The sequence below is a fragment of the Coturnix japonica genome, chromosome 1, assembly GCF_001577835.2.
Source record: "Coturnix japonica isolate 7356 chromosome 1, Coturnix japonica 2.1, whole genome shotgun sequence".
Lineage (NCBI taxonomy): Eukaryota > Metazoa > Chordata > Aves > Galliformes > Phasianidae > Coturnix > Coturnix japonica.
In genome coordinates this window covers 63,754,901-63,769,871 of record NC_029516.1, presented here as the reverse complement: position 1 = coordinate 63,769,871, position 14,971 = coordinate 63,754,901, and the positions used below count along the sequence as shown (strand labels likewise).

General features: G+C 36.5%; 1 protein-coding gene across 8 annotated transcripts in view; it reads left to right on the top strand.

Annotated features, from left to right (window-relative positions):
* SHISAL1 (shisa like 1) overlaps positions 1 to 14,971 on the top strand; it is a 95,519-nt gene that overhangs the window by 20,039 nt on the left and 60,509 nt on the right. For all 8 annotated transcript variants that reach the window (XM_032446442.1, XM_032446429.1, XM_032446441.1 and 5 more), the window contains one exon: positions 11,634 to 11,732. In XM_032446442.1, the coding sequence (XP_032302333.1) occupies positions 11,666 to 11,732 (67 nt within the window). In that variant the 5' untranslated portion in view covers positions 11,634 to 11,665. The remainder of the gene's footprint in view (positions 1 to 11,633; positions 11,733 to 14,971) is intronic.

The window sequence follows — 14,971 nt, the reverse complement described above, 5'->3', positions numbered from 1 at the left end:
AACAAAAAAAACCACAGGTTATTTATAAAATAGAAAATAGTCGGTTACCAAGGAAGCTGAAGAATGGACTGTTGGCTTGGTTTTTGGACTAGTAAAGATCATACGTCAATAAGCTTTAGAGATGACAAGTAGATAGAGAAGGATTTTGGAGGCAACCAGAAACAGCAGAATTCAAGATTTGGAAGTGCTCTTCAGAAGTCCTCTGGTCATTTTTATTCCCATTATTTTGGCTGTAGGGATTAAATCATGAATCTAGTAGCTGAAGTGGGTAGAAGCTGGAAAGGGATAGGATTGGTTAGACAAGAGGAGGAATCACTTCATCATCTGGCTCATACTTCCATACTGGAAGACCCCATTTTTTGTTAGAAAGTCACTTCTTAGACTTTATTAGAAAGTCACAAGTTTCTAATTTATTTTCTCTTTTGCCTCATAAGACATTAATAATCTCTTCCTCAGAGTTTTCCAGAAAGGTTTCTCTGAGTTGATACTTAAAGTAAAATGAGGAAGACAGATTTCAGTTATTCTTTCTGAATACCAGGCCTTTTCTTCTGGGGGTTCACTGGAAATTTGATTTGGAACCTATAGCTGAAGTGAGTTAATCCAAAATGAAAAGCTACTCTGCACTTCACGGACCTCATTAGAGTCAGTTTAACTACATTTGAGTTCTAAGGATTTCGTAATTCAGTGTATTTTGAATCTGATTTACTGTCTCAAGACAGAATTGATTGTCTGGGGTATATGACTTCATCCATACTGATAAATATATTACGTAGTGGGTATGAAAAACCTTATGGTTAATGAAAAGAAAATCACTGCAAAATGAGTATTTGTGGAAGCTGCCAAAAGAATTACAGTTCTATTAGACAAGAGGAGCCAAAAATTTTGTGACAAAAGATAAAATACTTGTGAACAGACCTTGAAAACCCATAGAGATATTACTTTAATCTTAATATTCTGCTCATAAAATTTGCATGCACAGTGTTCTCCCTTTGGAAGCTGTAGCAACATCTTTTCTGTTGTATGCGAAGTGTTATGATCAATTTTTTGTGTTGCTCATTCAAATAAAATAGCTAGAGCTATTTGTGTTATAAGATAATAAAATCAGCAATTAACAAATTAACTAATTTCACTTTTCTAAAATACCCAAAAGAATGGATCTTTGGGACTATACTGTGAGAAGTAGTTCCATATGCAGTTTAGAGATTCTTTACCTCGACTTTAGTAAGGTAATGCATATGGTGTCATTCATCTGTAAGCACGTTTTGTATAAAGATGGTTTAAAGCATGACTGTTAAACAATTTGGCTTGCCTGGGAAAATTCTTGGGCAGTATATGGTGTAGTTAATGTATATAAGAAACAAAATATATTTGCCAACTCTCCACTATTGTGTCTGCATTACTGCTTTTCTACTAATATATTTGCTGTCTAATGTACAATGAATACCATACTTTATCCCTTATGTATGAATTATTGGGAGTTACTGTTTTGTCAGTGGTGTTCTCTGTACTGGTCTGCACGGTAAAGAGGAAGTGATTGTAATCTTCAAAAAGATGGCTTCAGAGAGTTTGTCAAATGAAACTACATTGGCTATTACAACCAGAAGTTAAGTAATGTGAGAGTTGCTCTGAAAGTAATGCTTTCTCTTTTATTATGTTGGTCCATGGTATCAAAGATGGATGTTGGTGGGATGGCCACAGAGGGGCAGCCTGACGAAATGGTATCTGACATGGAAGTGGGTATCAAGCAAAGTTTTGTCATTGCATTCCTTCATGTATAAAAATTGCACCCACTAACAATCATCGACAGTTACTGAATGTCTGCAGAGATTAAACAGTGGTTGTGAGCACAGTGAGATGTTAAGTGTTGCATTTCAGAAATGGCCACAGCAACAGTGGGTCATCTGGACTGATGTAGATTTTTATGAGTGTGGCATGCAGGTTCTTGTTCATCACTGATGAAAATGGTGGTGGTGACTGTGCTGAGAAATAGCCATTTGTAGATGAGAATTTGCTCTGTCAAATAGTGTTATTATGCTCTTTGTACCTGTTGTAGTTTCCATGGAAAGAAATAGGTGGTGGTGCTTTTGGAGTGACCTACATAGTTTGTTACTGCAGATGCAAGCAGCTGATCTTATTGACTTTAAGAGTAAAATCTCACCAACTTCCATAAAACCAGTGTTTTACCCTGCAACTTAATTATAAGTTACCTAAAGAGCTAATCAAAACTCTGTGGTAAAGTAAGTTTGCACAATATGCAGAAATAGATGCCCTTTTTTGTGTGAAGGAAATTTATGTAGCATGAACCAATTGATCCAAATAAAAATGTGTGGATGGGTCATGTTTATTTTATGCGTGACTCAGTGCACTTTCCATCTGCAAGTCATAAGGTGCTTCCTGTCAGTGCATGCTGATGTTAGGTTGGATTCAGAAGGATGCTGACACTGGAAATGAAATACTGGCTTAAAGATGGATAAATGGTTTTATAGGAATGCTTTGATTTCTACCACTGAGCACAGCTGTCAATTCAGCAGCTGACACGTGCACAGGGTGGTAATTCCTCACTTAGTTGCTTTGTAGTCATGAGCCTGTGCTCTTAGTATCATTAATTCTCGACTGTAATGTGGGATGATTGTATCAGTGTATATCCAGAATACAGTGTGGGCTCCTCAATTTCCTCCCAGACTTGCACACGAACCAAGCCAAGGTGAAATTGTTTCAAGTTTAGGTGACAGCAAAACTTAACATCTGCAGTGGCACATTTTGGTGTCCCACTGAATTGCATATCTGAAGCAAAGTATGTTCATCCATCTTCATAACAGCATTTAATGCAGTTGCATTCTTTAGGCATTCGCTGTTTTGCATTTAAGCTGCACCATTTAAAAGTGCAAAGCTAATGCCTATCAATATTGGAATTTTTCAACATAGTGAACTATTCAGTTGGTTATACAGAGAGAAGTGTACATATAAGTCACATCATCAGTGCTAGCTTTGTGCAGGTATGATCCAGAATAGCATGTGAGAACCTGTTTCAGTCATAAGCTGACCTTCAGTCTCTCCTAGCCTATGTTATGTTTTCTGAGCTTCTTTTGATACACATTGCCATGTGTACTGCCATAATTAAAGACACATGAATAGCAAGTTTTTGGGGTAGAAGCTATTTCTTAGATATGCATCTGTGTGGAGCACAGTATGTCATTGTTGTCTGTGGCTTATGACTGGGTTTCATTGTACCACTGTGGTGCTTGAACACCAAGGAGTACATATGTAAGGCACAGACACCCAAATGAACACACATATGTATTGAACAAAAGATGTCACTTCTAATGAGCTGTAGCTTCAGTCTGAAGTTAATGCTTCTGGTAGATCACTGGGGGATTTTTGCTTGGCTCTTGTGGATTCAGTGAGGTGGGCATTTCTGTGCTTGATCTATATGCGATCATGAAATAACATTTTCAGCTCATAAGTCATTTCAAGTAGCTTCTATCACACCTGCCTCTGCAGGAGAAAACGTGCAGAAACCTTAAGCTATACATAATAAGCACTTTTTGCAACCTGTAAAACAAATAATGCGAAACAGAAATGTTGATGCCTTTGATGTCACAACCAGCAGCACAGCTATGTTTTACTTGGTATTTCAGTTTAAAACTATACACTGTAAAAATATCTAAATTGTTAAAAGTCACTCTTCTGTTGCTCAGCTTCCTTTATTTTCCTTCTGGTTTGCAACCTCCCCACCTGCCAGTCTGACTATTAACAAACTTCTTTCATTTTGTCCTGCAAGTATTTCTGCCTAAGAGGAGAGGAAAAAGGATTCACTAGCATTGTTATTATCAGTTTAGTGTTTTGAAGGCTCCAAAATCTTGGTGTTTTGTGTTTATTAGAATGGCGATACTCTAGTGTGATTGCAGTAACAATGGCACGTTATGTTCTTAAAGGCAGCTTTCTGAAGTGTTTTTTAAATCTATGGCAATATTTGTCTGTTAGACTAGGGAGATTTCAAAACATGTTAATAATAAAGCTTGTATGTAGTCTTACCTCCACAACTTCATTGTAATTTTCTGTAACATCTTTAAAATCACATTGAATACCCATTTCCAATAAAGTAGTAAAAATTTGCTTTATTAAAGACTTGGAATAATGTGGTATTTTAAATTAAAATATTTGCTCTGCACTGGACATAGGTCAAAACATAAGCTTAACTTTCCCTAGAGAATTTGGCATCTCTTGCCTAATGAAATGATATCTTGATTACCAGAAGAGATTTGTAATAATTTTAAACTGAATCCCATCCTGCTCTTCAGCTCTTATTGCAAATCTGTGTATGTTTCATTGTCATTCCTGACTCATGAGAGACCAAGAAGATCATTCATAATTTCAGAGTCAAATTTTAGTTGTTTCGGATTACTTCATTCTGTGAATGTCGGAACAGACTTGACAGTTTCACCTTGATTATGTATGTACGTATTAATTAATTTAATCTAGCAGTCCTATTAGCCACCTGTGTGAGCTGGAACTGGAAGTTGTTTGCACAAGAACCACTCATCTGCTTTGCTTAATGCAGATATATATCCAGGTACGTTTCTGAACTGAGGTGTACCTTCAGAAAACTGGGTTGAGTTGATTAAAAATAAGGAACCCGGATGGCTATAATAAGTGCCAGCTGCATATTCTTGTGTAGATACAGTACATGGAAATGAGAACATATGAATATTTCAGTCTTCAAAAAGAGAGAAAAGCTCTCTTCAGAGTATTAGGAGAGGTTGCTACTGCTGTCTGCAGAGGGAATTTTGCATCTGAAAAGCGAGAAAGTTGCCAGTAACTTTTAGCTGAAGTTAGTTACTGATGTGGGTAAATCATCACAACAGTAGCTGCTATTTTTACACATCTGACTGTCTACATGAAGTAATTTAGGTATTTTTTTCCACAGACTGAGGTCTAATGCACACAGTGGAGAGGTAATTGTAGGACGGAAAGTCATCTATCACTTTCAGACCTTCATTGGCAATAAATTCAGGAAATCATGTATTTACTCTATCAAATGCAAACAGGAAATGAATTGCACCAAGAAATTACCTGAAGTTTCTTTGGAATTCTGCAGTAAAGCTGCATTGCCATAATACCTTTAAAATCTTTACTTTTCTAACAGAGATGATAAGGAATTCGGCAGCCAACAAAGATTTCGTGCTAGCTTAGGGAACTTTCTCATCAGCTCTGTTTTGTGAATTTGAAGTCTGAATATGCCATTGATTCTCTAAAATCAATTATCCTGTTTTCTTAACAAATCTTTCTGACTTCTCTGTCATTCTGCTGTGCAATGTACTGCGTGGTCTGAGTAGGAACTGCTAAAATCCATCTCCACCTGGCATTCACATGTGTCTCTCAGGGTGTAGGGAAGTAATAAGTGTATGGCTGAAATGGGAAAGGGGCAAGAGTGGCAGGAGGTAAATGAGCAGCTTTAGTGTTTTTTGGTGTAGCTGTCAGTTGTAGTACATACAAGTTTCTTGGCTTTCTCTTATTAATAGCAACAATAGGCTACTTAAAGCTTGCAAGATGATCTGCAGGAAGTCTTTCATTCATAGCTTTATGTTTTAGCACTCATGCATGTTGTTTCCTCATAGCTATTTAGCAAGGGGGAATAATAACTGTAGCAGTGGGGTAGACGTGAAACAAATCTATGTTTTCAATTTTAAATTTTATGAAATAAGGAGGAAGAGTTTCATGGCCAGGAGTTTATTTGCAGTTGTGTAGAGACATAAGTATCTCTACATCTTTCATGCTTAACTTTGAATATATGTATTAAGATGCTTTTGGGGAAGTAATGAGTCATGTTAATGGTGCACTCTAATCTAGAAGGTTTCATCCCAGCAATTCCTTTGCATAGGTCTGTTTTAATTATTTAAAGTAAGCTAACTGTCAACTTAAAACTAGTACCTGTTTTTCACAAGCACTTTTTGAGGTTATTGCAGTGTGAAACCATTCTTTTTATCCTTCCAGGTACATTACTACCTTTGTAATATGACTGTAATTTCACTGTAGAAACATGCGCCGATTCATTCTAGATGCGTTTTTTCACTCTGAGTTAATGTGAGAATTTAGTAGAGCTGAACTAGAAGTTAGGGTTAGATCACAGCCTCATTTTTTTATCTAATTTTAAACAGTTTTCTCAACCACTGTGACTGCCTTGGCCACATTATTAGTCTCTTTACTACAGTCACAATCCAGGCTGTGTTGTCAGTTGCCTTGAAAAGAGCTAATAGGTTGAGAGGAGGCCATTTCCCTGCTAGTGACCCTCCTTGTCCCAGCAGCGTGTGAAGTGGTGTGGAAGATGGTTTCAGTGCCTTGCAGCAAATCGAAGATGAGGAGGAAGGAAGCCCATCATTGTTTTTGCCACTCTCATGATTTCCTGGGGCCAGGTCACTGGTACTTAGCAGGCTTGGAAGGCCAGTTGGAGACTGGTGAGAAAAGACAGTCATCCTTAATTATGTCACATGTAGAAGCATCTACCTGAGTACAGCATACATGTGTATCTTTTGATTAACTCTGAGGATTAGTAGAAGATCTTTGGCTCTCTGCACATTTGTAATGCTGTAATTTTATCTAACTTGGAAGAGTTGGCAACCACAGGGGAATTTCACAGGACATTCTGGACACTGATAAAATATAAATTAAACAACTGAAGGCATGTGCGCAGAACTGTATTAAATCTTTACTGTAAACTGTAGGGCAAGATATATGACAAAGTATAGAAAATATATTTTAAATGAAAAATTGTAAGAAGTGGAAGTTGCTAACCTAAGTAAAGACTGAGTGGATAGATAGGATGGCACTTTTTGAATGTAGTAATTGAATAGTGACACGGAGTGGTGTAACTGATGCGTATCTGGGCAAATTGTTTCTGGTCTGCTGAGTTCAAGAAGAGATTTAATCAAAGCAAAGGAGCTGCGAGTTAGGCATAGCCATGAGATTAGAGAAGTGCTGGAAGGGAATAGCCTGGGAAGTCCAGGGAACCACTCTGGTGGTGGTGCTACCTATGATTTAGGTGCACTTGATTCTGTGACAGTTGAGTTAGATGATCTTCTGAATCAGTACTAGACTTCTGTTATTCCTTAACTTCCAAGACAGTGCTGATGTATTTAATAATCCTCTAGCTAGCACCTTCTGTTCTTTAAAATAACAAACAAACAAATAAATAAATAATGCAAAATGTTCAAAGGATCTCTTCTAAACACACTTGTCTTTTCCCTTGAATTGAGGGGAATAATATTTCTGCATAAAATCTTGCTACATGAAATGGTTATTTCTCTTGGCAGCTTTTCTTTCAAATGATTCACCAGTTCCCCTCAAGAACACTCTGCTAGTTGAAACCATACGGATAACTAAAGTGGTGTACGCAGTAGCAAAGAACAAGCTAGAATGTCACAGTGTGGGACTAAAGAGTAAAGTCTGGTGCAATGATCTGATACGTATATCTACATCTATTGATTACATAGCGAGTGGGTAGGAAAATGAATTCAGTTTCTGTAGTGGTGGTGGGAGTAGAAAGTGCAGGGCAAACACAGGCTCTGCTGGCAGGAACAAAAAGCTACCCACCTGTTGTGTCTCATATNCGTCTGTACTCCTTGATCTTAACATCACAGCACCTTTCTTTTGAATTTTGTTCTCTTTGAATCATTCATTCTTGCATCTTTAGCAAGGGAAAGCAATATCCCTGACATAAGCCCTATACTGTAAAAAGAGAGCTTAAGAAAAATGTGTAAGGACCATTACTTCTATTTCACTTTAGAAATGTTGAAACAGGCAGAGAATTAAAAAACAATTACCCTCCAAAGCAACGATTCCTCAACTATTTTGTTAGCCTACTTTATGGTGTAGCTGTAGTGGTACTTATGATTGCTAGCAGAAAACAGAGTGTGGTGTAAGACAAAGAATGGGTTGTCAAGGGCCAAGGATAAGGATGACCATATTGACTTCAAATAGATTGAAATGTTGCACTGAAAGTTAAAATTGGTGCATTAGACCACACATCTTATCACTGATTTACAGAATGAGGAAGAAAACCTAACCTATTAGCTTCCAAGCCCTTTACCTTCTCTATTGGATTTGCCACATGCTGTTCAAATTTTATTAAAATAACACAGAAAAGTTCCTCTTTCATTAAAAAATATTTATCAATATATTTTTAATTTATAAAGCATTCTGTCAGTCTTGACTAATAATAATCAGAACAAATTATTCAGCCATATCACTGTTAAAATATATCACTCCATCATGTGGGGTAACGTTAGGATGATTTCTTTATGATTTCAATCCCTTCTTTTTCTATACCACCAGTTTTCCTGCCCATCCATTCCACCTGGCTGATTGAGTTTTATGAGGGTTGCTCCAAAAGTAATGCTTCCTATTTTATTGTGTTGGCCCACAGGGTAAGAGGTGGTATGGCAATACAGACTGAACCTTGCCAACAGTATTCCATTATGTTTTGTTACTGTGCAACAAATGGCAGCAGAGAGGCCATCTGACAAAATGGTATCTGACTTGGAAGTGCATATGAAGCAAAGATGTGTCACCGAATTCCTCCATGCAGAAACCATGTTCCAGAGACATTGTTTTTGGAGCAACGTACATAATAGCTCAGAGGGATCTTCACAATGCTGCACTTAAATATGGTTGCTTTAGTTGAACAACACCATTTGGAAGAAAATTATGATAACAATAATTGTAAAGTAGTGAATGCTTAGTTGTATCTCCAACTCATTGAAATGGTCATATTCAATGTAACGCACTGAATCGGTGGTTACAAAATCAGAACATTTCCCTATCTCTATACAAGTATGTATATATATATGTGTGTGTGTGTGTGTATACATATAGCATATATATATGTATATATATATATTTGTATCCCTCGTAGGAACAGTAATCACACACTCACTCTGGTTTCATGATAAACCATATGACCATGTGCGAATATACGCAATGACTGATAGATGATGCACTGTTTCATTCCTATCCACAAACATACCCAACTCTGTCATTTCCCTGACTTTGTTATAGGTCTTTAATTTTTTTGTCTCCCCACTTTGACCTTCTGAGCTGGCACTTAGCAAAATAGACCCTTTGGATTAAAATGTCAGAATCACTGTTGTTATTTCTGTTGGACATAAGTAAAAATCTTCCTTTTCTTGAAAATGTTCTAGGTTTCTGTAGGTTTATGTTTGCTTGTAAGGTTGTACTCTATTTCCTTTAAGAGTGGAAATTAAGGAAAAAGAAAAAAAAAAAAAAAGGCATTCTTTTTCCTGTCTGAGTTAATCTTCTGTTGACAAATGACATACAGTATTATTATTTTGCATTTATGTCATTTTTTATCAAAATGCATACTACTGAACAAAATATTTTAGATAAATCTGCTATATTATCACTACCTTAATTAGTCAACTTTCATCAAAAACAAAATTGAGAAATATAGAATGTACTTTCTGTAAACCCACAGTGATGTACATTAATTACATTACTCTCCTTAATTAGTTATTAATTGCTTTTTCCATTAACAATCCTTTTAGTTTTCTGTTGTATCGTCATCAGGCTCACAAGCTTATATTTACCTGGATTATCCAATTCACTGCTTAAAAATGTCATTAAGTTTCTTCTGAATGCTACCATGTTTTTCCAATTGAAGTAATGGAGGGGAAAAAAAGGATCTGTATACTCCCCCACCATCCCTTCTAAAATAAAGAGATACAAATTACACAGAACTGCAGTTTTAAAATTATAAACTTTGGTGTCAACTCATTAATGTCATCCTAAATTATTCTTGATATGGAAATATTTAATACTCTCAGCCCTACCAAACATCTGTCTCTTCCCAGATTCACAACAGAAATGCATATTGATCCCTTTAATTAATTGTCACTAATGCCAAGATTCCCTTCTGGTAATTAATCACTATCAGAATTATTGCAGTTTTGGTTCGTTCAGGAAATTATTCCTTATGCAATATAGGAGGTAACTCATTCTTTGTACCTGTTCCACTTGATTAAACTTCCACATTCTTAATCTCTGTCTTATGATCAGAATTACTTCTTTCTTATGAAATTCTGACTTTATATTTGCTTGGTGTTTTAACTGGTGTGATGTTCCTTCTGGAGAAAGGTAGTGACTTCTTCAAGCAGCGTTGATGCTTAGAAGTATTCTTTATATGCTCCTAATTAGCATCCATGATACAGAAGTTACCACTGATTTGTAGGTCTGTGATCCGTTTTCTTCATCTGCTAAGAAGACTTCTTACAAAATCTACTTGTTCTGGACATAGTATTTTTTTAGTGAGAAATCTGTTGCCTCTAAGCACTCTGTAAATAGAACTGTCTCCCCTCCCATGCCCTCAAATGTTACTCATAATGCAGTCATTATAATATATTATAATACTGATATATTCCCCTTCTTTTTAAACTGCAGGTACAATCGTCTTTGGATTTTAGTTTGCTGCTGTAGTCTGTTGAGGACATCAATCAATAGACTACATCGTATTTATCTGCTATAGTGCTGATTTCATAAGCATTTGGCATTGTGTTGCTCTTGAGCTGTCAGAAACAATAAATTTAATTTTTGACATTAAATGTCATTTTCCTTTCTTTCTTTTTTTTTTCAAGGCACTCTCCTATAAAGGCCATAATTATATTTTTTTTTAACAGATGAAGTGTAAGAGGTTCCCCAACAGTCTTCAGTAGTAAAAACTATGTTTTCTGATATAGAGGCTGAGCTCCCAGTGTTGTCATACAGGCCAACAAATTACCTCCTTTTTATTTACCAGCGTCCATGTGAGTTCAGGATGCTGAAGACCAGCATTAGTCTGCATTAGCAATGACAACAGGTAGCAGATGTTCCTGCTGGTGTTGGTGATGATGTTTGCGCTGGGACAGAATCTCTGCCATAGCTGTGACATACAGCTGGCGATGCTGAATCAATGCAGATGTAAGATGCATTTCCCCAGTTGTAGGGCTTTTCTGCAAAATAAACTAGGCTATCCTTTTTATGAATAACTACCAGCCAAACTGATCCCATCTCACCCTCTCTTCCAGGAAAACCAAGAAATAAGAGTGATTCTACAAAAGTCTTTTTGTTAGAATCAAAGCAATTTTTTCAAATGTTTCCAGACATTTCAGTTGTTCAACCCACTCTCTGAACGACTGCACCCTCTATTGGGGTAAAACAGATCAACTTCCAAAGTAGATCATTTATTTTCACATTGTTTATATCCTTCTGGTTCTTACAGGCATAATACAACAGCCCATTTATGTGCCAATAAGACAAGCACAGTCTTGCTGATCTTAGATTACAGGGGAAGTGTGAATATCCAATAAAGAGTTTATGTGATTTCTCTATACCCTGAGTTAATGAAAACAATGTAAATAGCTCTGTACATTCAGGGTAAAATGAGAAAGGAATAATAGGAATATTTTTTTCTCTTATAAAACACAGTCCAGAAAGAAGCATATTGTTGGGGATTTTTTTTGTTTGTTTTCTTGTTGTGTGAAGCTATTTCAATTAACCAAAGCTTTGTGGAGAAGTAAATGTTTGAACAAATGAAAGTGACATGAAACAGACAATTAACCACAATGTTGCATCTCATCAAACAGGTGATTCTCTAATGGACCAATGAAAGCCAACAATGACAAGTTGTGGTCAACAGTCCTTGAATGTGCTGATGGTTCTGCTTTCATTACTCTTGTCAGCAGGTAACTGACTTTCATATCTTGAATTTATCTATCAACGTCATGGGGAAAAAAGTGTTACAATTTGATATCGAATTCCTACAAAACCAAAATGTTCAAATGAATCGTTAATTGAATAACAAGTAAAGCATGCTTGCATCTAACAACTAAAGCTGAAATGTGAAATGCAATTGAACACTGAGCTTACAAAAGAACAAGTGGCAAGTCACTGACATAGTTCAACAGAAAAAGACACTCTTGCTACAGTAGTTTTTCAGCTTGCTTAAAAGAAAAAAAGGAAAAATCTGCACCACAATAAAATCCAACCATTTTGCTGAATGACAGTCTATTTAGGAAAAAAAAAAAAAATTGGGTACCAAATGTATGTTTTTATATGCGTACACAGAAACACATGAGCAGGTGAAAGATTGAAGATGGAACTTTAACTGTGTTTGAAATGAGTACACGTTTGGTATGATGTAAATTTCATTACATATATATACATACATACATACATATTACATACAAATATATATATATATATGTAATATACACACACATACTTAAAGAAAAATGCATGACATCATAGTATGCAAGTATCATTATTTTCCAGAATCTGAAAAACTAACTGAACCAGGAGGGAATATATGTTTCTTTCTGTAGATATTTACCAGATCTGCCCTAGGTATTTGGTACTAGCACACAGACTTTGCAGCAATCTGTTAGCTGTTGTACTGAGAATTAGTTGAGTGCTATGACTGCTAGTGGCATTTGTTCTTCAGAAGCTATCCGTGACATTGAAGACATGGAATATTTTTATAATGATAGATGAATGTTTAAACAACAAAAAGGTGAGGTGAATATTCACAGGCTGAACAGATTTGGTCCTAGGAATTTTTAACTCTGAATAAGACCTCTTTGGCCTCCATTCCTGAAGTGCTTTTTAACTGAAAATGTGATTGATGTTTTTTTCTATTATTGCTCTATATTCCCTTGTGCTGCACCATATCCGTAATCACCATACTTAACACTTTACCATGACAAGTAGGTATCTTCAGATACCTTTGTAATTCAGTAAGAGTTCACATGTTATCACATATGTATGATGCCTGTAATATGCAGTGTTATATCCCCATCATTTATTTGACGTGTGGATTTTCTTGCTCACTGATGCTTATTTGCAAGTGTTTAGGTTAATTCTTACTAATGATAAATCATTATCCAGCTATAACTGACACTCCTTTTGTGGAAATTTTACACTATAATCAGCTAGACTACTTCTTGGTGTAATCTTAAAATGTTATTTTCTTGTGGAGTCTTTTTGTTGCTATCCGTATGTATAGCTCTGCATCCCTAGTTATCTAACTACCTGCCTCCTGTGCACAAGAATCAGGCATGGGGAGCTGGAGCAACCTCTTTGTCTTTTTTCATGTTAAAGTCATTTCAGAAAGCTATTTCCCTGATATAAAAGAAAAGTCAGTTATTCAAGAAGACTTCAGTGATTACATCCCACCGATCAAACATCGCAAAGTTGTTCTGATCTTTTCTTTTGATTTTTGTTATGTTTTCATACTTTTACTGCTCATTTTGTGGGACTTCCACTAGAAACCACCTGAGACTCCACTTTTCCAATCATTTTCCTCAAGATAATTTAAATATAACTGTGTTCCAGTAAAATGAATGATTGCAATATGCATGCAAACAGTAGCAGTCACCTGCTGCTACACAAACACCTTTTACCTCAAACACAAACAAAAAGCCAGTGGCCTGACATATTTTTCTCTTAGGAGACAAAATTTAGTGCCTTTGAAATACAGTTTTTCATTTGAAACTGGTTATATATGACCATTAGTTCTTACACAATTTAGCTACTAACGTCAGTGTATAGAGTGCAGGCTTCATTTGGTGTCACCACAAGTCTTTCATGCTAGCTTAGTTCCACGCATCTGCTGACATGTGTAGGATTAGGTTTAAGCCATTGCTAAATGACCTTTCATGGGACATGGATGAAAGAATAAAATTTATTATTTATTATTATTTTGCAGCCAGCATGAGTGTACTTTTTTCTTGTTTTTGCCTAGGATCAGTTGCCATAAAGAAAAACTAATGGCTTCATGTGCTGAGAGTGACAGGGAAAAAAGAGACTGCTACTCTCACTGAAATTATACAAACAGCATTCTTAAACTGAGCTGAAATGAATATCTAAAGGCAAAACTTCTTGAGTTTCCTAGATTTTCAGATTTCCATCTGTAAGACTGTCCTCATTTCCAACCTTTGATGTACAAATAGATGCCACCTTTGTACTCGCATTCTTAAAGCTATATGCATGGTTGTGAACTGCACTCAGCAATTGGAACTGGAATTGGAATTGGAATTGGAATTGGAATTGGAATTGGAATTGGCTCTGCAGGCAGAAGGAAAGGGCAGAAGGAACAGGGGAGTTCCCAGAATAGCTGTTCTCAGGGCCCAAACTCTTTTTTTTCAGAAAGGGAAACAGTGGCAGTAGGTCTTCATAGAAGACTCCACAACCTTTTCCAGTGCACCTCCATCACCCTTACCATAAAGAAGTTCTTCCTCATGTTAGTATGGAACTTCTATGTTCAAGTTTTAGGCTGTTGCTCCTTGTCCCATAACTACACATCACCAAGAGGAATCTGGCCCCATCCATTTGCTTCCCATCTCCCTTTAGATATTTATAAATATTTATCAGATCCAATCAGTCTTCCCCAGGCTGAACAGACCCAGGTTACTCAGCCTTTCCTCATATGGGAGATGCTCCAGGACCTTTATCATCTTTGTGGCCCTCTGCTAGACAACTTCTAGGAGATCCCTGTCTCTTTTGAACTGGTAAACCTAGAACTGGACACAGTAGTCTAAACGTACTCCACCAGGGCAGAGTTGAGAGGGAGGATCACCTCCTCAACCTGCTGGCCACACTCTTTTTTAATGTACCCCAAGATGCCATTGTCTGTCTTGGCCATAAGAGCACACTGATAGCTCATGGCCAACCTGTGGTCCACAAGAGCCCCCATGACCTTCTCCAGTAGGTCATCCCCTAACCTGTCCTGATGCACAGAAGTAATTATAATATATATATATAATGGAATAAATGCAAAATGCTCTCAGAGAAGGGAGAAATAGACTGTGGGTCCATGAAATATATATATAGATATATAGATATATAGATAGATAGATATAGATATAGATATATAGATATATATAGTCCACGAAATAATATATATATAACATAAATATTATATATA